General features: G+C 35.6%; 1 protein-coding gene and 1 pseudogene across 2 annotated transcripts in view; both read left to right on the forward strand.

Annotated features, from left to right (window-relative positions):
- ADGB (androglobin) overlaps window positions 1-26,796 on the forward strand; it is a 198,346-nt gene that overhangs the window by 18,077 nt on the left and 153,473 nt on the right. For both annotated transcript variants that reach the window (XM_030809809.1, XM_003255848.2), the window contains exons 3-5: window positions 7,930-8,022; window positions 16,945-17,016; window positions 19,551-19,760. In XM_030809809.1, coding sequence (XP_030665669.1) covers window positions 7,930-8,022; window positions 16,945-17,016; window positions 19,551-19,760 — 375 coding nt within the window. The remainder of the gene's footprint in view (window positions 1-7,929; window positions 8,023-16,944; window positions 17,017-19,550; window positions 19,761-26,796) is intronic.
- On the forward strand, window positions 2,915-3,038 carry LOC115834512 (annotated as a pseudogene).

Raw genomic sequence — 26,796 nt, forward strand, 5'->3', positions numbered from 1 at the left:
GGTTGCATGGTAGCTCTTAGCCCTGATTTGCAGCATCCATATTTTATTAAGATTAATTTCCTTAAGCATCCAACTATAACAAGTATCCTGGGAGTTTTGCAGAAGGCCGCTTCCCTAGATATGAGGCTAGTCATCAGGAAATCAGCCTCAGATGAATTCACCCTTCCCTCTAAGTTCAGAGAAAGGTCTCACTTCTTTAGCTAAATGATGAGAACTAAAGGATGTGATGGGTGAATCAAATTGTGAATATATTATGCAGTACTGTAAGGTTATTATAAGGGACACAGATGAGAAAAATAATGTGGAAAGATTACCCTTAACTTCTTAATGAGGGAGGCCCAAATCCTGGGGAAAGGGAACCACAACAAGATCAGTTCCACATTCACCTTGTTCTTTGTTTATTTATTTTTTCCTCTCTCAAGTACATTTATTAATTCAAGGCATGAAGATTAGGGATCAAGCACAAAGTAGTGTCCTGGGACCTGTATCAGTTTCTTGAGCTGGAGAGACAAAGGATATTGCCTAGGGCTGCTAAAGCAATCCAAACTCGAACCAAAACCCCAGGGCTAATGGCAGAGAAACAATCTCAAAATTTTGCATATAATTTTATTTTAAGATATATACTCAACTCCTAAACTATGTATGAAGGATAAGCTATGGAGCAAATGAGTAAACAGCAGCAGCTTGAAGGCAAAATAAAAAACGATTTAATGGTACTTTGGAGAGAAATTTAGGAACATCAAGCTAAAGGGACCCCAATAAACACTCCAGCTTTTTTAGACAGTGCACCAGACCAGTTACAGCATTCTGTATAAAGTAAGGGAAAACCAAAGTTACACCAGCCCTACCAAATCCTGAAACCCAGTGTTGACTGAGTCAGGTACATCTTGTACTCTGCCTGCCAAAAGGAAATAAATTCTCCTCTCTGGAATAACACATCATTATCTAGAGCCCATATTAATTTTTATACTCAGTGTGTATTATTCATTAAAAATTATTAAGCATGTGAATTCTACCAGATGTACAAAGACAAGCTTCTACCATTCTTACTGAAACTATTCCAAAAAATTGAGGAGACACTCCTCCCCAACTCATTCCATGAGAACATCATCATCCTGATAACAAGCATGACAGAGTCACAACAACAAAAAAAAACTTCAGGCCACTATCATTGATGAACATCGATTCAAAAATCCTCAACAAAATACTTGCCAACCAAATCCAGCAGCACATCAAAAAGCTAATCCACCATGATCAAGTAGGCTTCACTCCCAGGATGCAAGGTTGATTCACAATAAATGTGATTTATCACATAAACACAACTAAAGACAAAAACCACCTGATTATCTCAATAGATGCAGAAACAACTTTTGATAAAATTCAATACCCCTTGATGTTAACCTTTTTCCCATTTGCAAAAAAGTGCAGCTCACTTCCAGCATTCATTTAATTTTACATAAACATACTCTTTGAGGCTGATGCAAATCTGACTGATTTTCAATGTGAAAATAAAACATAAAAAGCTGTTCTTACAGCAAAGACTTGGAACCAACCCAAATGTCCAACAATGATAGACTGGATTAAGAAAATGTGGCACAGATACCCCCATGGAATACTATGCAGCCATAAAAAACGATGAGTTCACGTCCTTTGTAGGGACATGGATGAAGCTGGAAACCATCATTCTCAGCAAACTGTCGCAAGGACAAAAAAGCAAACACCACGTGTTCTCACTCATAGGTGGGAATTGAACAATGAGAACACATGGACACAGGAAGGGGAACATCACATACCGGGGCCTGTTGTGGGGTGGGGGGAAGGGGGAGGGAGAGGGATAGCGTTTGGAGATATACTTAATGTTAAATGCTGAGTTACTGGGTGCAGCACACCAACAAGACACATGTATACATATGTAACTAACCTGCACGTTGTGCACATGTACCCTAAAACTTAAAGTATAATTTTAAAAAGCTGTTCTTAGAGTTATTTCTAAACAGAACAACAGAACTTGTCTCTAATCTTAATGTAACAGAAATGTATATGATGATCAGTTTAATAATTTTCATCATGTGATAAATTTCAAAGCACAGCACAACACAAAGTGGAGCATCACCTTCTGCAAAAAAAAAAAAAAAAAAAATGCATTTCTCTCCAGATGGTCTTGCCATCCTTGCTGTTGTGCAAGCCTCAAACTTAGCAGTGACTACTTGGATTTCATTTCATTTCCCTGATATTGGTAATAGGCTTTTGGGCAAAATGATTTCCAGACAGGTGAAGAGGTGTGGCATCACCAGAACAGGGTGACCTTGAAGATGTTGCTGCCCTGGCTTGTGATGCTTTTCCAGCATTTTTTTAATCAACAGGAATCTGAGGTTTAAATGGCTAATCATGTGCTCAGGATTGTCCTTCTTGAACAGGATGTAGGAATTCAGTGCTTTGATATTTAGAGGTGGCGAAAGAATTTCTTATACCAAACGTGTTTTATCTTGGGATAAACACTGCAACTGCAAGCACTGCTGGTGAGTATTCTTGGGTGCAAATGGGAAATGGTTAAAAACTCTCAACAAACTAGGTATGAAGGAACATACCTCAAAATAAAAAGAGCCATCTATGAAAAACCCACAGTGAACATTATACTGAATGGCAAGAACTGGAAGCATTCCTCTTGAAAACTGGCACATGACAAAGATGCCCTCTCTCACCGCTCTTATTCAACACAGTATTGGAAGTCATCCAGAGAAATCGGGTAAGAAAAAGGAATAAAGGGCACCCAAATAGGAAGAGAGGAAGTCAAACTATCCCTGTTTGCAGATGACATGATTTTATATCTAGAAAACCCCATAGTCTCAGACCAAAAGCTTTTTCAGATGGTAAACAACTGCAGCAAACTTTCAGGATGCAAAATCAGTATACAGTGCTCACTTCAGCAGTGCATATACTAAAATTGGAATGATACAGAAAAGATTAGCATGGCCCCTGCACAAGCATGCCTCCTGCACAAGCATGGCACACAAATTCGTGAAGAGGTACATATTTTTAATTAAAAATCTAACTTCACAATTGAAATAATTAGAGAAGCTAGAACAGATTAATCCCAATGCTAGCAGAAGACAAGAAATAATGAAAATTAGAGCTGAACTGAAGGAAATTGACACATGAAAAACAATTTCAAAGATCAACAAATCCAGGAGTTGTTTTTTTGAAAAAATTAATAAAATAGGCCACTAGCTAGACTAATAATGAAGAAAAGAAAGAAGATCCAAATAAACACAATTAGAAATGACGAAGGGAATGTTACTACTGACCCCACAGAAATAAAAACAGCTATCAGAAACTACTACAAACTCCTCTATGCACACTACAAAACCTAGAAGAGATGGATAAATTCCTGGACACATACACCCTCCTAAGACTGAGCCAGGAAGAAACTGTTTTCCTGAACAGACCAATAACAAGCTCTGAAATGGAATCAGTAATAAAGGGCCTACCAACCAAACAAAAGCCCGGGACCTGATGGATTAACAGCTGAATTCTACCAGATGTAGAAAGACTAGCTGGTACCATTTCTACTGAAACTCTTCTAAAAAATTGAGAAGGAGGGACTCCTCCCCAAGTGATTCTATGAAGCCAGCAACATCTTGATAACAAAACCTGGCAGAGACACAACAAAAAATGAAAACTTCAGCCCAATATTCTTGATGAACATCAATGCAAAATTCCTCAACAAGATACTTGCAAATCGAATCCAGTAGCACATCAAAAAGCTAATCCAACATGATCAAGTAGGCTTCATCCCCAGCATGCAAGATTGGCTCAACATATGCAAATCAATAAATGTGATTCATCACATAAAACTAAAGACAAAAACCACGTGGATATCTATATAAATGCAGAAAAGGCTTTTGATAAAATTTGACACTGCTTCATGTAAAAACCTCTTAATAAACTAGGTATTGAAGGATCATACCTCAAAATAATAAGAACCATCTATGATAAACTCACAGCCAACATTATTGAATGGGCAAAAGCCAGAAGCATTCTCCTTTGAAAACCACCATAAGACAAGGATGCCCTCTCTCACCACTTCTATTTAACATAGTATTGGAAGTCCTAGCCAGAGCAATCAGGCTAGAGAAAGAAATAAATCACATCCAAATAGGAAGAGAAGAAGTCAAACTATCTCTGTGTGAAGACGACATAATTCTATATCTAGAAAACCCCATAGCCTTGTCCAAAAAGCTCCTGCAGCTGATAAACAACTTCAGCAAAGTTGCAGGATACAAATTCAATGTATAAAAACCACTAGTATTCCTATACACCAACAATAGCCAAAATGAGAGCCAAATCAGAAAGGCAATCCATTCACAATTGCCACAAAAGGAAGAAAATACCTAGGAATTCAGCTAACCAGGGAGGTGAAACATCTATACAAGGAGAACTACAAAACTGCTCACCCGGGAAAACATTCCATGCTCATAGATAGTAAGAATCAGTATCATTGAAAAGGCTATACTGCCCAAAGCAATTTACAGATTCAATGCTATTCTTATCAAACTACCAATGACATTCTTCACAGAACTAGAAAAAACTATTTTAAAGTTCATGTGGAGCCAAAAAAGAACCTGAATAGCCAAGGCAATCCTACGGGAAAAAAAAAAAAAAAAAAGCTGGAGGAATCGCGCGACCTGACGTCAAACTATACTATTATACAAGGCTATAGTAACCAAAGCAGCATGGTACTGATACGAAAACAGGCACATAGACGAATGAGGCAGAGTAGAGAGCCCATAAGTAAGGCCACACATCTATGGCCATCTGATCTTTGACAAAACTGACAAAAACAAGCAATGAGGAAAAGACTCCCCATTCAATAAATGGTGCTAAGATAGCTGACTAGCCATATGCAGAAGATTGAAGCTAGACCCTGTTCTTACACCATACACAAAAATCAACTCAAGATGGAATAAAGACTTAAATGTAAAACCCAAAACTATAAAAACCCTGAAAAACAACCTAGGCAATACCATCCTGGACATAGAAATGGGCAAAGATTTCATGACGAAGCCACCAAAAGCAATTACAACAAAAGCAAAAATTGACAAGTGGATCTAATTAAACTTAAGAGTTTCTGCACAGCAAAAGAAACTATCAACAGAGTAAACAGACAAATCACAGAATGGGAGAAACTATTTGCAAACTGTACATCTGACCAAGGTCTAATATCCAGTATTTATAAGGAACTTAAACACATTTACAAGAGAAAAACAAACAACCACATTTAAAAGTGGGCAAATGACATGAATAGACATGAACTTCTCAAAAGAATTCATACGTGCAGCCAACAAGCACATGAAAAAAGCTCAATATTACTTATTATTAGAAATACCATTTCACACCTATCAGAATGGGTATTATTAAAAAGCCAAAAAAGAACAGATGCTGGTGAGGTTGCAGAGAAAAAGGAATGCTTATACACTGTTGGTGGGAGTGTAAATTAGTTCAACCATTGTGGAAAGCACTATGTCAGTTCCTCAAAGAGGTATAACTAGAACCACTATTTGACCCAGCAATCCTATTACTGGCTATATACCCAGGGGAACATAAATCATTCTACCAGAGACTCATGCATGTGAGTGTTCATTGCAGCACTATTCACAATAGCAAAAACATGGAAGCAACCTGAATACCCATCAATGACAGAATGAATAAAGAAAATGTGGTACATATACACCATGGATACATATATACCATGTGGTAGGTATATACTATGAAACCATAAAAAAGAACAAGATCATGTCTTTTGCGGGAACATGGATGGAGCTGGAGGCTATTATCTTTAGCAAACTAATGCAGGAACAAAAAACCAAATACCACACGTTCTCACTTCTAAGTGGGAGCTAAATCATAAGAACTTATGAACACAAAGAAGGAAACAACAGACACTGGGATCTACTTGATTAGGAAGGCTAGGAAGAAAGAGAGGAGCAGTAAAGATAACTATTGGGTACTGGGCTTAATACCTGGGTGATGAAATAATCTGTACTACAAACCCCTGTGACATGAGTTTACCTGTATAACAAACCTTCTCATGCACCCTCAATTATAAAATTAAAGGGTTTTTTTTTAAATTACCAGACATGAAAAGAAACAGAATCAAGCGACTGAAAACCAATAGAAATTGATCCATGAACATCTTAGATTTTGGCATTGTTAGATATAGGACTTTAAAACAACTAAATATTTGCAATAAAGGAGGGGAAAATGATGTGAGGAAACCCCAGAAGTTCCTGGAAATTCAATCAATTTTTCGATGACTCGCTTTTTGAGAATCTTGACTGGATGTTGGCGTACACTTTGTCTTCATTCAAATTATTCCAGTATCTTAAAGGTGACAGTAAACTACATCTTCCAGATAAACATATATACTTATAATGTTCAAACTATACACAATGCCCTCAAATAAAACCTGTTTCTCAGGCCACACCAGCCTTAGGGTAAAAACGTGATTACTATGAAAATCACAAAACAGTACTTATGTCTTCCTGTCCTTATTAACTCAGGTGAAACTTAGTCGCTCTTTTTCCTATGCAGATGTTTATATTCCTCAGGCATTTCATTTATACCCTGACAATTTTAATGTTTTTTTTTGTAAGGACCTTTTAAATTCTTAGAACTCTTACATAGTACTTACCTGAAGCATTTCTAACTTACTAGATTGCTAGCATTTGAGAGAACACATTTGGATATTATTCTTTCTCCAGAGCTCACTAATTGACCCATAATAAGAGTTCAAAAATTAATGAATTAATTGCATTCTTGGGCATTTATCCCAGATAAATGGAAACTTATGTTGTACAGATGTTCACAGCAGCTTTATTGGTAATAGCCCAACCCTGGAAACATCCCAGATGTTCTTCAATAAACAATTGATGAACAAACAAATGTCTTTACATGAAATACTACACAGCAATAAACAAGAACAAACTATTGATACCTGAAACAACTTGGATAAATCTCCAGAGAATTATACTGGCAGAAGAAAAGCCAATCCAAAAGATTTCATACTTCCTTACAATTATACTACAAATGGTGGGATTTCATCTATATAACATTACTGAATGTTATATAGACATTCAGTACAGAATGACAAAATTATAGAAATAGAGATCAGAGAAGTTGTTGCCAGGTGTCAGGGATGGAGTATGGGATGGGGAGTGGAAGCATAGGTATGGCTATGAAAAAGCATAGGAATGGTACTTGTGGTAATAAAACTGTTCTCTATCTTGACTGTCAATGCCAAGATCCTGGTTGTGATACTGTATTACAGTTTCACAAGATGGTACAATTGGAGAAATTCGGTAAATGGCATATAAGAACCTATTGTATTATTTCATACAGTTGTATATGAATCTATAATTATCTTAAAGGAAAGAAATTAATTTTAAAAATAAATAAATGAAAATCAGGTCAAACATCCAAGTTTTATTTACATATAATCTTGTTTATGATTCTAACAGTTGAAAATTAAATAAATATTTTTAAATCTTCTCCATTCAGGTAAAAAAAATTTTTTTCAATGGAGAATGTGGCCATATCCGGCCCATCATAAATTGCTTTCCTGCCATATCTAATATACTTTCCACAGCATCTCATGCTTGTTTAGGCTACCTCCTATACAATCAAAACGTTACTCAACAATCAATGAGCATATTACATGTAATCAATGAGTATATGTTAATTATATACAGTATTGTTAAATTCAGTATTCTTTAAATACTCCATGAATTAGCTCTTACAACAAGGACACAGACTGCTTTGTAAAGGCTTATTGATTGACCAAATCTATGCACTTATTTCTTTTTTATTAAAATTGTTTTTTTTATTTTAATAAAAGAATATGGAGAAAAAACTCAATTTATTTTTATATAGCATTTTTTTGAGGACCCTGAAGGAAAGATTGAGTTACCACCATCCTTGAAAATTTATTCCTGGAAACGTCCACAAGATATTTTATTTAGTCGGGTAAGAAAGTTTTTTCTATTAAATAAAATACTTACTATGTGGATGTATTATCCTACTGATAAAAATTTGCATTTTTTGTAATGATTTAGGGTAATTTTCTCTTTTGGTATTCAGTAAAAAAGTAATTGCTTTTTGGCAACTAATCAAAACTAAATGTTTATTAATATAGTTTAATGTTTCTTGTACTGGTGTCTAAGAGATTATTGAATTTTTGTTTAGAACCTTGATTTTTCTTCTTCCCTCCAAAATGTTAACTTATAACTTAAAATGTTGTATGAAGTTATTCCTTAATTTCTAATTGACACACTTCTTTCTGCTTCTTTGCATGAACATTCATAGCATGGAAGTCTGTTTTCTCTGGCGTTTATTAGCATTAATTTTCCAGCCCAAGAGTTTTGCACATAGATACTCCATTTCAGGGATTCTTGAAGCATTTTCCAGAGAACACTTTTATTTCTGGATCTCATGCCCAACTACGTGAATCATATTGACTGGAATATCACTCAATAGACTTTCATTTTTAAATAGCACTTATAGAAATTAAATCTTTAGACACACTGGTCTATCTTCATAACAGCTATATGTTAGTTTGAATACATTTAGATTTTCCAAGGGTTTAATTACGACTAATGCATTTTTTCTTCCTTGAATCTGCTATTATTTTCACCTAATGCATAGGAAACCAGTGGGCTAAATTATTTAGAAGTAGTCAAATTGTTGTAATAAAGCTGATTGTTCTGTACATTTGTGGAATCCATTAAAGCTATGTATCTATATGAAATGTACTTTATTCCTAAAAGTTTTACCCTCATTAGAACTGCTACTAATTCAAGAAAATATAATATATCCACCATATTTTTCAAGTACTCTTACTAGTTGAGTAAATCAGATGAATCTAAATTCAAAGATTAAATAAGATACAAAAATAATATCCTATCTGCCAGAGTATTTTTTGAATGCCTACTTATAAGATATTTGAAATAAAATGAATAGAATATATATGAGCCATGCTTTTAAGTTACTTATAGTATTAGATAACATTGACATGAAGAATATGAATTTGGTGACATTAATAGAATGTACTTAATATTAATGTGTTACTACAATATTCAGTCTCTGCTCAATATAAGTACATGGTTTACATCTCATACAAATAAAGGGTATGAATTCCACAAGATGATGATGTTGTAAATTTGGATAAGTAGAAAAGTTTTTTCCCTGAGGTTCCCTTGGTCAAGGAGGTGGGTCTGCCCGGTAATTTGGGGTGGCCTTAGGATGTTACTTTTTAGTATATATTCCCCCTTTCCTTTTTGGGCAAGATATGCCAGAGGCAGTATCAATGGTCAAGGTTTTATTTTGGCTCATATTAACGTCAGGCTGGTGTGGCTACCTGTGCCAGGCCATCATGTTCCTTGGTAACACCCCTATAGCCAAGGGACTTAGAGTCAAAAGACTTACAGCCAATTAACCACTTTAGGCAAGATAGGAATAGAGGTAGGCAGGTGGTTATTAAATAGTAAAGCCCTCTTAAGTAATATAAGAGCCCAAAACTAAAGTCAAAAAGCAAGGTTACAAAACTGATCTGTCTGTAAGTTTTATGTGTTGAGCTATCAGCTGTTTAGGCATCTGTGTGCCCAGGAGTCAAGACTCTGTAACTTAACAGTAGAAGGATTAGTTAATAGCATCTGATAAGAAACCTTTCAGTGGGGTGAAGGTAGTGATACTAGAGTCCATGACCTGACTGGAAGTTGTAAAAAATATTTTACAACCTTGTAGTGATTAATTTTTATAATTCTGATAAGTTTCAGCAACAAATCAGAGGCTGAATTTATAAGAATTTAACTTCTGATGACATTTGTCAAAGATGTTAAAGGGCTCAAAATATTTGATCAAAATGGAATCACAGGCTGGCTATGGTGGCTCATGCCTGTACAGCACTTTGAGAGGCTGAGGCAGGTGGATCATTTAAGGCCAGGAGTTTGAGACCAGCCTGGCCAACATGGCAAAATTCTATCTCCACTAAAAATACAAAAATTATTCAGGCATGGTAATGCATGCCTGTAATCCCAGCTACCCAGGAGGCTGAGGCATGTGAATCACTTGAACCTGGGAGGTAGAATTTTCAGTGAGTCAAGATTGCACCACTGCACTCCAGCCTGGGTGACAGAGTGAGACCCTGTCTCAAAAAAAAAAACAACAAACAAAAAAAACAGATTCCTGGGTCTGATAGTTAAAAGACTTTAAAGACAATATATAAGGTTACATGGATGTAAAAACCTTAACTCTTTTTAGTCTCAGGGTTTTAAGCAATCAAAAACCTAATAATAATAATATAGGAATTATCTTGATAAAATATAAAATCTTGTTTATTTTAAAGCTGGTTACCCAAAAAAGCAAAGAGAAATCTTTTTTAGTGTGATTGATTTTCCTTACAGAAAGCCCATTTAGATAACCTAGAAGTCAAAAGTGATGAAAAAAAATACCTGAATTGAATCTGACACAGGAAGAGTATGTTCAAGGTTATGAGTATAGTAGGGGAATACATACTTTTTAGTAACTGCATGAGAGGTTTTCTGATTTCATTGAAAAATTTAGACATATTTAAAAAGCCAAGAGCAGAGAATCAAGTTATAGTGTGGGAAAACATTGCCTTTATTTTATACTTTATTACTTTCATTTTATTTTTAAGATAAAACATTTTAGCATCAGGCCACAACAACAACTAGAACCAGATGAAAAAATTACAGGATCCAGTGAAAAAGCTGAAGGAGAAAGTTAACATCTTAGTCTTTCTGAAGGGGAGAAAGAGTTGAAAGCAGCAAAACACAACAAAGTTGAATTTTTGAATATGATTCTGATAAGTTTTTAAAAGAAACAAATAATAGAATTTAAATAAAAACTTATAGTAATTTTATTGAAAGAAAATAAGTACCTTAAGAAAACCTTTCTTTAACATACGGTCCAATTTTAGAAAGACTCTAGAAAATAATTTAAAAATATATATAGTCAACTTTATCACATACAAAGTTTTTAAAAATAAATTTCCGTTTATGAACATTGTCACAACTTACACAGACCATATATGACATGTTTGGACTTTCTTGTTTTATGTGGTCTTCTGTTTTAAATAATAAGTCATTTTATTTTAGGCCAAACATTTACCATCTAAGTTTTTTACACAAAATTATTATTTTTATAACCTTTTTTAACCAAAAATATACTTTCATATTTATATAAATCTCTCTTTTATTTACTTTTTTTTACTTTATTTTATTTTTAGAGATAGGATCTCACTATGTTGCCCAGGCTGGTCTTGAACTCGTGCACTCAAGTGATCCTCCTGCCTTGGTCTCCCAAAGTGCTAGGATTACAAACATTGGCCACTGTGTTCAGTCACTGTATTAGTCCATTCTCACACTACTATAAAGACATACCTGAGACTGAGTCATTTATGGAGAAAAGCAGTTTAATTGACTCACAGTTCCACAGGCTGTACAGGAGGCATGGCTGGGGAGGCCTCAGGAAACTTACAATCATGGCAGAAGGTAAAGGGGAAGCAAGCACTTCTTCACATGGTGACAGGAGAGAGGGAGAGTAAAGGGAGAAGTGCATATACTTTTATACCATCAAATCTCATGAGAACTCACTCACGATCATGAGAATAGCAAGGAAGAAATCTGCCCCCATGATCCAGTCACCTTCCAATGGACTCCTCCCCCAACATTTGGAATTACAATTCAACATTAGATTTGGGTGGGGACACAGAGCCAAACCATATAAGCCACCTTTTAAATAAAAAACTTTTAAATAACCCCTAAATTATATAAAATTATTTTAAATAAGAACACAATTTATAGAATTATATATTAACTAAAATTTATATTTTTAGTAATGTTAAATTTTCATGAAAACCTAAGCAGCAAGAAATCCTTAACTGTTTATCAGATGTTAGCATTTTATAAATGAAACCATTTTACAAATTTTAGAAACACATATTTTTATATTAAACCCATTTTTAGTTGGAAATGACCCAGATATCCAACGAGCATCCAAAATAATTTTAAGATTTTAAATTACACAAAAAGTCTTCCTATAAGCATTTATCTCATTTTTATGTACTCAATTTTTTATTTTTAACAGTGTATAATAGATTACTTTTGAAAACTGAGGTATTAAACAAAGGTAGTCATTATTTAAAGTTTTTTTGTTTTGTTTTGTTTTGTTTTTTGTTTTTTGTGTTTTGTTTTGTTTTTTTTTTTTGCTAACCATTTATCAAGTCTGTGAACATTGGGTATTCACCTAAATAAGAATCTTAAGTGAAATACATGGGCATTTTGCTGATAACTCAGAAGATTTAGCCATTTTTATTGAAACAACAATATTAAGTTAGTCTTATTTGTTTAAAAAAAAAGTCACACAAAGATTGTTTTGTTTTTGGCTGGGTTGATAGTCTCACAATATTTGTGTCAAACTCTGACACCTTAAAATAACTAGCAAAGGCAAACATAAGACTTATCTAGACAAAAATGTATGCTGATGATTCTGAAGACATTTTTATTTTTATTTTACTAATTTTTTTTTGAGACGGGGTCTCACTGTTGCCCAGGCTGGAGTGCAGTGGCATGATCACAGCTCATGGCAGCCTCAGTCTCCTGGGCTCAGGTGGTCCTTCCACCTTAGCCTCCCAAGTTGCTGGGACCATAGACAGACACCACCATGCCCAGCTAATTTTTCTATTTTTTGTAGAGACAGAATTTTGCCATGTTTTCCAGGCTGGTCTCTTAGTTCCTAGGTTCAAGCAATCTGCCCACCTTCGCCTCCCATAGTGTTGGAATTACAGGTGTGAGCCACCATGCCTGGCTTTATTGTACTAATAATTTTAAAACAAGTTTTATTTACCAAAGATTCATATGAACTTGAAAAGAATTTGGACTTATTTTATGAATACTCATTTACTCATAAGCCAGTTTGGTAGTATGTTGGACACAACAAACAGCATAATACATGCACATATACATAAACATATCTAAACATGTATATGTATTATATATATACACACACACAAAGATCCAATAATTTTTATCTAAGAACTCTAGCCACGAGACAGCATCAAAAACTCACTACCCTATAAAAGATGGCTGGATCCATGTTATTTTTGAGAAGGTTGGGACCTGTCCACGTGGCTGAACTTTGTTTGCCCCGATAGATAATCCTATAATAGCTGTGGACCAAAATTTTGGGTAAAGCCGTTTTCATTTTTAAAAACATGTTTTATCCTTTTGTCTTCGGTTTTAAATGAGTTTCCAATGTTTACATTTTAGCCGAAACTGGATGAACTGTATAAGAAAAATAAAATGTCCGAATAACCTTGAAATCATAAGTTTTATCTCCACACCAGTAGCTTAATAACAGCAGATTCAAAACAGGCAGAAAAGAAAAGAGAAATAGAGAGCTTTAGAAGACTCTCCTTAACTCTATAGTTGCAGGTTAAGTATTTGAGCTCTGATATTTTTTATTGTAATTTGCCCATCAGTTTTAAAATTTTCACACAAACAAGCCACGATATGTAACCAGCTGGAGTCCCAGGTAGACTAGAAAATAATTCACTTTTTTTTTTTCCTGCACAAAGCTTGACACAGATACAATAAATACTCCTGAGTCCCTCCCACCAAAAAAAAAAAAAAAAAAATCAGGGGCGAGGATTTTGGAAATAGTTTCTCTCCTAGTGAGGAGAGGAGAAGCCTGTTTTGCTGCATTCTGACAATCAGATGGACCTGGTCTTGGCTGGTGCAATTGAGACCATTTCAAAGCACCCTCAGAGGTAGGGGCAAGACTAAACAGACACAAACGCGAATGGATCTGACACAGACGGAGCGCTCCAAACTAATCCCTGAAAGGGGTTACTGGAGAAACGTCCTGAGACCTTGTCTCAAATGCTGACAGCACCACAGTTTAATTGTCCTGCATTAAGTCCAGATGTCACAGAGGCCAACACAGCAGCACAGATGACCTATACTAGGTCTAGACAGCTAGAGAAACCAGATGGCAGCAACAGAGGATTTTCAGGTGCATTCCAGTTGACTTAGCCAGTTCTTGCAGCCGGTTGACTTCCCAGATGTTGCCTTCCTCACACCGACAGAGAATGATAGCAAGAGCTGATGCCATGAAAGGGAGGGAAGGGAAATTCCCTGAGACAAAGGCAATCTTGGTAGCTGCTGGTCCCAGGTATGGGGACAACTAGCCATGAGCTGCTGGCATTTGCAAGTGGCCCCTGCCCTGCCTGGTAGCATTAACAAATAATCCCTGGCACACTGCTGCAGGCAATTGCTCCACTCATTGGAAACCAGGCATACAGGCTGAGTCACTTGAAACACAGTTTCTCACAAAGGGCACCAAATTCATAAGTGACTCAAATTTGGCCGCTCACTGCCCAGAGACCAGAACATGAGAAACAAGATGTGGTGAAAGGAAAGTAACTTTATTCAAATGCTAGAAGTTGGGGAATGGCCAGGCTTATGACCTTAAAAGACAATTTTTGCTTTGGGGGCTAATTGAGGGAGTTTAAGAAGGAAAACGTGGTAGGCAAAACAGGTACCAGTGGTTCAGGAGGATGCAGGTCTGCAAATCTCCTCCAATGGCTATCTTGAATATTTGCCCATCCGCAGCTCTGGTTGATATCATTGATAGCATCTTGACTTTGGCCTGATAATGGTAGACTAATCGTTCATAACTCCACTTAAGCAGGAGAATTCTGCAGCTGGGTCTCAATGCCTGGTTGATTTCAAAAGTAGCCCCTGGGATTTTTAAGCAAACACATAATTAGATAAGTGAGCACTGCATTGAGATGCCTGGTGGGAAAGGAGGGAAACTAAGTTTTACAGTATATTTTATGGCTAACAGCAAGAAAGGAACAAAAAGTCTCAAAATGCATTTTGAAGCTAAGCTACTCGATTACACTGTTATAAAACACCTTAAAATCCTGAATTTAGGATAGCAGAATAAACATGAGCCCTTCCAACCAAAAAGGTTAACAAGTTCTGATCACAGAGTAACTTACCAGACCTGTTTATTTCTGAGAACTAGAAATGAGTGGCCCAGACCCTTGAGCATTGAATGTGTTGAATAGATTAGAATGTCTGAAGATTTATCCTGCCCCAGGTACAGGTATAGGCAGTAGAAGTGTGAAAATGCCATTGTAGAGACCTCTGCCTTAATATTTGTTATCTTTTACAAACTTAATTTCTACTCTTCACTTGTCAGCAGGAGGCTATCAAGACTAATACTTCAAACTTTAGGTACCTAATACTTATTAATGTATAGCTTATCAACTTTGGTAATCACTGAAGTATAGGGGCATTTTAGAAGCGTTCCATCACAGTCAGTCAAGCCAGAAGAAACTATGTTTATAATTGATGATCTGCAGAGTCAATTCAAGCCTTTAAGGTAGTTTTAGGTAAATTTTTCTCTAACATTTTTTTATTAACTTTTCAAGATGCTACTTGTATATGGATAAGTGAAAGTAATTGATGGTGTTACCTTCCCTAAAAACCTGATTCTCTAATCAAAACCATTTTCACGTTAATTTGGTATGTTAAATATATATACTTGATATGAATTATAGCTCATTTTTTAAAAGTTACAATTCATATTTCCCTGTTAGTTTTATTTTATTATTATTTATTGGTACCTGATTTAGATGTGTACTAATTAAATAATGACCATTAAAATAATTTTTTAATCTAACAAGATGTTAACTTGAACAAGATTTTAAAAAGCTATCACAATCTCAAACAAAAATTTAACACTAACAAAATAGACAATAATCATTAAATGGGAGAAAAGCTATCATGGCTAGTATTAGTCATCCAAGATGAAGATATTTTCCCTGCTATCAGATGTTAACTAAGTTTTCAGTTTTAGCTTTAGTGGTTGATTTAGATTTTAAAGCCATGGTCCCCAACCCTGGTCCATGGACCAGTACCAATCTGTGGCCTGTTAGGAACCAGACCACACAGCAGGAGGTGAGCGGCGGGCGAACAAGCAAAGCTTCATCTGTACTCATAGCCACTCCACATTACTTGCATTATCACCTGAGCTCTGCCTCCTGTCAGAGCAGCAGCATTAGATTCTCATAACAGTGTGAAACTTACTGTGAACTGCGTGTGCATATGAGGAATCTAGGTTGCATGCTCCTTATGAGAATCTAATGCCTAATGATCTGTCACTGTCTCCAGTCATCCCAAGATGGGACCATCTATTTGCAGGAAAACAACCACTGATGCTACATTATGGTGAGTTGTATAATTATTTCATTACATATTACAATGGAATAACAGTAGAATTAAGTGCACAATAAAAGTAATGTGCTTGAATCATCCCCAACCACTCTCGACTCCTTGGTTCTTGGAAATATTGTCTTCCACTCGACAGGTCCCTGGTGCCAAAAACATTGGGGGCCACTGTTTTAAAGTACTTTTTAATCTCTCAGTTTGTGTGTCTATTCATGCTAAGTTTATCTGCATAAGGAATGGAAAACCAAGTATCACATGTTCTCACTTATAAGTGGGAGCTCAATGATGAGAATACATGGACACATAGAAGAGAACAACACACACTGGAGCCTATTGGAGCATGGAGGGTGGATGTTAAGGAATAATGTGTTTATTTCTTATTTCTCTGGTTGTGAGAACTGAAATCAGGGTGACCTATTTCCAGCACCAATCGATTTATGCCTAGTGTTCCATTATTGGAACGCTAAGCATGTGGGAGTTATTTATATCCTACTGCTCAAGGTCATTGCCAAGGTCTGATTGCAAAAATTCAAAAAATTGCAACCTCAGGCATAAATGGATTAAAACTGTTTCATTAAATTACTTTATTATTTTTCTTATGAAGTAATATATACATATATATTTTTTTCAGACTCCAGTAGTTGTGAAAAATGAAATCATGTTTGACTTATTTTCAGCAAATGAACATTTACTCTGCAGTGAGGTATGTACAGAAATATAAACTAAAGTCTCATTATGAAATGCCTTCCAGTACTGCTTAAACCATTCCCAGACAGTCAATTTCAACTCGCCCTTGCTCACCTTTAAGTTTTGGTATTATATATATATAATATATACATAATATTATGTATATATTTGGTTTGAGACAGTCTTGCTCTATTGCTCAGGCTAGAGTGCAGTGGTGTGAACACAGCTCAGTGCAGTCTCAACCTCCCGGGCTAAAAATAATCCTCCCACCTCAGATTCCTTGTAGCTGGGACTACAGGGATGTGCCATCATCCCCAGCTAATTTTAAATTTTTTGGTAGAGATGAGATCGCACCACATTGCCCAGGCTGGTCTTGAACTCCTGGGCTCAAGCAATCTTCCCACACGGCCTCCGAAAGTGCTGGGATTACAAGCATCAGCCCCTGTTCCTGGCCAAAAATTGTATATATTTAAGGTATACAACTTGATGATTTGATATACATTGTTAAATATTCATCACAATTAAGCTAATCAACATAATCATCAACTCAGTTATTATTGTGTGTGTCAGTTACTATTGTGTATTATTGTGTGTGTGTATATATGTGTGTTAAGAACACTGAAAATCTATTCTCTGAGCAAATTTCAGGTATACAATACAAGATTGTTAACTACAGCTGCATCGTTGCAAGTAGATCTCCATAACTTATCTTTCAGAAGTAAAACTTTGTACCCCTTACCAACATCTCCCCATATCCCCCTCCTTCCAGACCCTGGTAACCACTACTTCTCTATCTGTTTCTCAGACTTTTGTATTTTTAGATTCCACATATATGTGAAATCATGCAGTTATTTGTCTTTGTTTGGCTTATTTCACTTAAGGTAACAGTATTTTACACACCAACATTCAAAAGGGAAATGAAGTCTCTTTAACTGACTTTACTGAGCCTCTGTTCTCCTGCTCCTGGTCTCAAAGTAGCTGTATTCTCTCCCTCTGGGCTTTTCCCCTTGGGATCCACATGACCAGCAATGGACATGAAGCGGCTGCCCATCTTGCCCTATGCCACGTCAAGAGGAGGGTACAGTGATGATGTATGATGTGATAGTGCAAGGGAAATTGGGGTGTACTTGGATTGCAATACCTCTTCCAAACCAGCAAGGTTTTCAGCACAACTGTCCTACTTCCTGTGGGAACTCATCTCCCCACCTCCCCACCCCATGTTGGGTTGGGTTTTATCCATCACAAGCAGGCCTGTTCCACTCCTCTAAGTTAATTAAATCAGAAACAAGAACTTTTAAAAATTATTTTCTCCTAAGACTCAGAGGAGTGGGGCATAGTCAATATTGATTAAAATACTTTTTCTTATCTTCAATATCTTGACCAACATTAAAATCAAAATATTTGTATTTCTTCAACCAGTTATACATATTAGTATAAAATTATCTCTAAATCTTTTTATTTTATAGCATAAAATACACGTATTTTATGAATCCTAATCCCACTTAGACTTTAGCTTTTCATTTTTCAAGGGAAGGCAAGTATAAAATATTCTACAATAAATTTTCCAGATATACAGGAGGATATCTGCTTTGTCTTTTTCTACTTTACCAAACATTAAGAATTTCCTAGATAACTCAAATTAAGAGAAACATAAATCTTACAAGGTCAATATTAAATATTTAATTTCCTCATAAACCAGGCAGTTAAACATGAGATGAATGTTTCAGAAAATCAGATACTACTGAGGTAACAATGGCTTTATTGAACACCCAATGTGACCTAGAGATTTCTTACATACTGTTTCTAGTCCTCACAAAAAAAATGCTGAAAAATAGCTACTATTATCTACATTCTACAGATGAGGAATTGCAACTTAGAGAGGTGGAAGCAACTTTCCCAACAGCAGAAGGCTGTGAAGATCTGAAAGCAGATTCAAATCCTGGTCTCTGTTTCCACTCTTAAGTCCATCGACCCACTGGGCCTTGCTGCCTGTTAAAAACACTGCAAGGGGACGTTCTACTTAGAGCATTTCAACAGCTACAGATCAACCCATGAAATATGGGCTTTACAGTATATTTATGTGTCTACCCCATTTTAATTCTTTCATATCTCATTCCTTCTCTAATTTGTCCTTTTGACATACAAGAGATAATATCCTTCTGAAATATCTATCATTTACAAAGGAGTAGCTCACTCATTTGTCACAATTATCAGAAGCTTTCTCTCTCTCACACACACACACACCACTGATATAAATGTCAGTGTCAAATAGAAGTCGATGCCAAATCACCCAGTTTAATTCAGCAGACAGCTTTCTTAGCTGAGTATGTTTAGTATGAGACATTTTAGTTTGTATTGTGACTGTATTTTCCGAAAACAAAAGCATGACCTATAATTTTATTCTGTAGATCAGAAATGAAAGTATGGAATACATTACATGCATAATTTAATATCATTCTTGGAAGTGGATTTTTTTACTGTATTTCTCCCTAAATTACAGTACCTACAACTGAAAAATAACCAATTAACACTAATGTTTTTTATCTCTAGCTGATGAGATGGATTATCAGTGAAATCTACGCAGTGTGGAAGATCTTCAATGGAGGAATTTTGAGCAATTATTTTAAGAGGACTTCAGGGGAACCTCCTCTTCTCCCCTGGAAGCCCTGGGAACACATATACTCTCTGTGCAAGGCTGTGAAGGGTCATATGCCTTTGTTCAATAGCTATGGAAAGTATGTTGTGAAACTTTACTGGATGGTAAGTTCATTTTCATGTGCATAAAAATTCATGAGTCTTTCATATTGAAATATACTTGGCCTGGCATGGTGGCTCATGCCTGTAATCTCAGCACTTTGCGAGGCAAAGGCCAAGGCGGGTGGATCACCTGAGATCAGGAGTTCGCGACCAGCCTGGGCAACATGGTGAAACGCTGTTGCTACTAAAAAGACAAAAAATTAGCCCGGTATGGTGGTGGGTGCCTGTAATCCCACCTACTCCAGAGGCTGAGGTGGGAGAATTGCTTGAACCCAGGAGGCAGAGGTTGAGTGAGTTAAGTTCACACCATTGCACTCCAGCCTGGGCAACAAGAGCGAAACTCCAAAAAAACAAAAGAAAGAAACACAAAGAGAGGGAAGAAAGGAAGAAAGGAAGGTTGCCTTGCACACCATTACTTAGGCTAGTACAAGATAATGCAGTTTTTATAGGCTATCAGTTGTGTAGCTACAGAGAGAAACTGTCCTGCATATGTAATTTGTGATTAATGAGAAACATAGTTGCTTCTCCTGTGATGCCAGTCCCATGGGCACTTTAAATGGGTTCTGCCTAGACCACTGAGGTACGGCCACTCCTTGTAGATGCTGGTCCTGCCGCTGCCCCTGCACTCTCATGCTGAGGCGAGTGGGGCAGGCAGGTGGATGCACGGGGCTTCCGCCTTCCTCTTTCTTCTCTGATGTGGTGTCAGGATCATGGGCAGGAGGCAGTGCTAGCCCATGGTCCAGTCCTCTTCTGGCTTTTGCTGTAGCTGAGGGGCTTGATCGCATCAGTTCTTTGTCCTGAACTTGAGATTTGTTTTCATGTGAATAAATCTTACTCTGAGACAGGAAGATGTTACCTCTGCCTAAAAGGAAAGCAAATAGAATAGCAGGAAGTACAAACAGAGGATCCAAAACGCATTAAAAATATGGCAAAGCAGACTCACACTAAATTAGCAGTGCTAGATCATATCAAACTCCTTTGGGTTTTTCTTGGCCCTTGTCACTGGAAAAGAATGTTCTCCTTGAATATTTAAAGGAATGGGAAAGTATTAAAAGTTAATAATTCCATTATATATTTATGAAAATGTAACTTCTTCTTTCATAGGCCTGAGCCATCTATCTTCCTGGGATGGGGAATGTTGAAGGGCCAATAATGAGAAATTATTAGGATAATTACAATGGGAAGGGAAAAGGGAAAAAGGTAATATAGCTTCTAATATCCAAAATTAGATTTTTGTTTTTTAAACATTCACAGCAAGACAGTTGGCCTTGAAATTTTGTTAGAAGAGAAAATAACTTTCTAAGTTACTTTATCTTATTTATTTACCAATCAAGAGGACTATTTTCTAGACTAGACTTTAGAGTTTTAAATCTGTACAGAGGAGCGAGCATGCAGAAGGGTGTGGTATTAAAAAGGTGAAAAATCTAGTGGATAGTGTTGAGGGAGTATAGAAAGAAGGTACGCAGACGAAAAGTGAGGAGGTAAAATGCCTGGGTTCCTGTCCCACATTTGTCTAAACTTGAGGTGAGAGGAAGGTCAAAACTATGAAGTATTTTAAAACATTGAACCAACCCTGTTGGAGGAAGGCCAAAACTATGAAGTATTTTAAAACATTGAACCAACCCTGTTGACTTATTTCTCATTCTTTCTTTCTGCTTCCTGACATCCCTCCTTGGTTTTTGAATTTGCTCCTGCACAGGAGTTAACATTCATTAACATCACTTTCCATTTTGCAAAGAAAATGTGACTTATTTCTCCTTAATCATACTGATTATTCACAAGCTCAACTCCACTTGGTTCAGAAATTTCTTTAAAAATGTATTGAGCCCACTTTGGAAATCTCAGTCTGGTCCAGTCATTTAGCCCATCTCTAGATAATTTAGCCCTTTAAGGAACGATGTGGTAGAGACTGGACCTCAGCTCCACTGGCTCCCTCTGTTTCCTCAGTGGTCTCATCAGAGGAATGCCTATAGAGGATGCTGTAAGCACTGACATACCTGTTCCCTACGAATTATTTTGGTAGGCATGTGATAGAGAGGCAGCTGCCTGGTTTTCTGATTAGTGGAATCTGTTATCTCTAGGCTTGGGGCAGAAACTTTTATTTCTTTCTACCTGATCCCCAGCTGATAGGGCTGAGTCAATATCTGTGTACATATTAACATTAGTAAGAAGTTAGAGTCAATTCTTTCTTACATGAAAATCCTATGTGGTTGGTTTTTCCTTTCTTCCCTTTCCAGACACACTCAATTTGATTTTGATTTTTTTCTCTTCCAATTCTAGTTCAGCATTTGTACATGTCTGTCATTTGCTTCTCTCTGCAAGTATTTGGGAAACATGTTTATAAAATATGCATTATTACTTCTACTTCTTGATTCAGTACAATACACTACAGATTCATCTTATAGCCTATATTTATTTTCTTTCCCGTTTCCCATCTTGTGAGACATGATGAGCCTTCTTCTCACTGTTTTTCTTCTTTAGTTTCTTAAAGCTTTCTTACCTTTTTCTTATTGGAAATTGATTTTTCTTCTCTGCCTTATCACAAATATTCTTCTCCCTCATTCACTTTGTCCTGTAAAGCATTTACCTTTATCACTTCTTTGAGGCAAACCAAACTCTCAGAGCCTCTCGGCATGACATTTAAAATTCTGATTTTCCACCAGGTTATCATTTTTTGTATGAAAGTATTTTTATTATTTCCAGTTTGGATTCTAAGTAAATTGCATCAAGGTTCTTTGACCTCAGCCAGATAGAAATTTATTGAGCAGCATTAAGAACGGGGTTATGACACAGAGCAGCTCTCTCCAGTCTTTCACCTGGGAATGACGATACTAATGCTGGGACACATATCATCTCGTCAAGTGCCTTCCAATGGCAGAATTCCTTTGGGTCTCCGAAAGAAGCAGGTTAGCCGTTGCTCTCCGCTTGAAATATTTATTGCTGATGGCAGCTTTTCTCTGAGTGTCTCTGTGCTTTCATTTGCCTCTGATAAACAGAGAAAACACACACATTAGGACCAATAATTTTTCCCAGTTGCCATCAATATGTTTATATAAAAATGCATTTGCTTTATTTCTGATTGAGCCTTATACTGCTTAACCACAATGTTATTCTAGAATTCAGAGTTTCCTAACTTTGGGGTACAGAAACCCCCCAACGTCAAACTAGCTGTTGTACTTCTTAAACATCTACTTCCCGTGCCCCACTCCAGACCTCATGAGTTTGAATTTCCAGGGTAGAGCCTGCAATCCTGCATTATAAGTAAACTCTCTCATCCAGTGACATTTTTGTTCATTAAATTTGAGGAACAATGTTTGCAAGATATAAACTATGACAAAATTATTTTTCTATCATTCAATTACTTTGTTCCAAAACGGAAATGCTTTATTTCATTATTTGTAATATTATACATGCTTTTAAAAAAGGAAATTCAAATACTGTTAAAATGTTCAAAGTATGCAGTGAAAGTTCCCTGTAATTTTACCATATTTAATCACAGCAAATGATTTATGTATATCCTCCTAAGCTTTCTTCTATTCTTATAAACATACATAAAACTATTGTACATAATAAAATACATAAAATATAAAACTATTGTACATAATTTATAACAATAGGGTCATAGAAATGTATTATTCTGTAAACTATTCTTTTCCCTACACATAGGCATTTTCTATGCTAATATATATTGATCTACTTTGTATTCCATTGTGTGAGATATGTCAATATAATATATATTGCTAATTTGATATTGGTAAACCTTTAGGTTAGGACCAGTGTTTTACCAAAACAAACAATGCTGTAAAATTTCATCTTTATGTATAGTCTTTGCCCATTTGTATGGACTTCTTTTTCTGGGATTTCTACCATATGGAATTATTCCATCAAAATATTTGCAAATTCTTAATTTTTGATAAGTATATTCAAGTTAGTCTTGTATTTTAATTTGACTGTATAGAACATTTATATTTGATGTAATTGGAATTGAAGTCTGTGATTTTATTCTTTGTTTATTCTTTGTTACCTTTCTTATTTTGTGTGTGTTACTTCGTACTTATTGCATTCTTAATCCCCTTTCCTTTACTCCTGTATGTTTCTTGGGCATTCCTTAGAATTCCATTTTGATTGACCTATAGTGCTTTCAAGCAAATCACTTCACTCTATGAATTAAAATATACTTGCATAGCTTATCACAGTCAACTAGTATCAGCATTTTATCACTTAAATTGGAATACAAATACTTTACCACCAATTAGTCTCCTTTATATTCCTCCTCTTACAATATAGCTTTCTTTTCTTTTTTTCCTTTACTTTTTTTTTTCCTTTTCTTTTTTTTTTTTTTTTTTTTTTGGAGACAGGGTCTGACTCTGTCGCTCAGGCTGGAGTGTAGTGGCACAATTACAGCTCACTGCAGCCTCCACACCTGGGATCCAGTGATCCTCCTGCCTCAGCCTCCCAACTAGCCAGCACTACAGGCACGCCATCATCACACCTGACTAATTTTATCTTTTGTAGAGACAAGGTCTCACTATGTTGTGCAGGCTGGTCTTGAACTCCTGACCTCAAGTGATCTTCCTGTCTCAGCCTCCCAAAGTGTTGGGATTACAGGTGTGAGCCACCACACCCAACCACTGATATAGTTTTCTTAAACATTTCCTGTGCATATATTGAAAACCTCATCATAAATTTTGCTTTTAAATTCAAACACAATATAAAAAACTTGAAGAGTACCACATTTAGTCATATGTTCATTTTTTATTTTTTAATTTTAAGTAAATATTTTAACTGGCATGTAAAATTTTTCCTTTTGCTTTCTCATTCTTGATGTTCCATTTTTCCTTTCATTCTCCTTTCTTTTTATTTCTGAAAAATTTTCTTTCGCCATTCCTTTTGAGTCAGTCTGATGATGACAAATTATCTTTCCTTTGTCTGAGAATGTGTTTATTTTACTCTTATTCCTAAAGAATATTTTCCCTAGTGATATGATCCTGGGTTAGCAGCAATTTTCTTCCAGCATTTGATATTTAGTGTGCTATTAATTTTCCAGCCTTCCAGAATTATCCTGCAGGCCAGCCAGAATTATTATTCTGGCCTCTCTGGCTCCTGGTGAGCAATCTGTCCTTCCCCTCTAACGGTTCTTTTCTTGCTGCTGGCTTTCAAGCTTTTTTTCTTTTGTCTTAACTTTTAAGAAGTTGGAATTTGATCTGTCTGGCTGTAGAATTCTTTGAGTTTATCCTATATGGTTTAGTCTGAGTTCCTTGAATTTGTAGGTTTATGTCCTATGACAATTTGGGAGAGTTTTCAGCCATTATTCCTTCAACTATATTTTTAGCCCCACTCTCTTTTTTTTCTTTTTTTCAGTGACAACAATGACATGAATATTATATCTTTTTGCATTATCCACATAGGTCCCTGAGCCTTACATGATTGTTGATACTATATTTTCCTGTTATTCATAATTTCTATTGATCTAATGCCCAGTTTACTATTTTCTATGCTATCTGCATTCTGCTATTGATTTCATCAACTGAGAGTTGCTTTTTAGTTTAATTTTAAGACTAAAATTTCTATTTTTATGCCTTTATATCTTCCATTTCTTTGCTGAGAGTTTCTATTTTTGAATTTGTTTCAAGAGTGTTCATAATTGCTTGTTGGAACATTTTTATGAGAATTGCTGTAGATTTCCTATTTAATAATTCTAATTTCTTTGTCATTTTGGTTTTGTGGTCTGTTGATTATATTTTCCCATTGAAATCGAGACTTTTCTGGGTTTTGGTATGATAGGTAATTTTATACAGTTTCCTGAATATTTGTAGTGTTATGTTTTACAACTCTGATTGCTAATTAGTTTTATATTTTAGCAAGTAGTCAACATGTTTAGATTCAGAAGGCACATCCTGGCTCACATTTATTGGCTGTGTCTCAAATGCCAACTTAGTTTATAAAGCCTCTGATGTACTATTCTGGTCGGCCACTTTTGTTTGCTACCCAGATAATAAGACTTCATCCCACAATCTTCTTATATATAATATATGTATAACTTAATAATGTTATATATTACACATAAATATATATGTTATAATGTATATAATATATATCTTAATCTTAATAATATATATCTTGATAATTATATATAATCTTAATAATATGGATCATAATAATCTTATTATTAACGTCATATGTTTATATAATTATATAAGTATGTGATTATATTATAAAATATAATAAATATATAATTATATAATTATATGTAATTATATAAATATATATAATTTTATATATATATATAATATTAAGAATATATATATGTATATATAATCTTAATAATATTCGTCTTGTAACAACTAAGGCTACTATACCAGAATACCATAGACTGGTGTCTTATAAACAAAAAAATTTATTTTTTATATTTCTGGAGTCTGGGAAGTGCAAGATCAAGGCACTGTAAATTTGGTGTCTGGCAAAGCCCTGCTCTCTGGTTCATAAATGGCTGGCCATTTTCTTGCCATAAACTTATATGGTGGAAGAGGAAAACTTTGGTTTCTTCAACTTCTTAAAAGGGCACAAATCCCATTCATGAGGGCTTTACCCTCCTTTTTACCTAATTCTATCACTTTGGGCATTAGGATTTCAACACATGAATTTTGGGGAGAAACATTCTGTATGTATACACACATGCACAAAAATGTATTTTTTATATGTTCAGGATAGATATGTTCAATATAGATATACATGTTCAGTAACCATACAGTATTTATCCTTTTTCATCTGGCTTATTTCTCTGTGGTTTCTTGTTGATCAAGAAATTAATTAGGAGGAGGAATAATATGAGAATTGGAAGTGTAAGATCAGTGAGGATATATCAAGATAAGCAATAGTTACTAAAGTTATATTTGGAGAATTTGTATTTTGACTATATTAAGTTATTTGATTATGTCCAAGCTTATCCATGGTTGTATAATGTTTTGGTTCTGCCACTTGAAACACCTCAATTTACTGCATTATGCAGTAAGGGACTCCCAAGACTTTGTTCACAAGA

Source organism: Nomascus leucogenys, chromosome 3, assembly GCF_006542625.1.
Source record: "Nomascus leucogenys isolate Asia chromosome 3, Asia_NLE_v1, whole genome shotgun sequence".
Taxonomy (NCBI): domain Eukaryota; kingdom Metazoa; phylum Chordata; class Mammalia; order Primates; family Hylobatidae; genus Nomascus; species Nomascus leucogenys.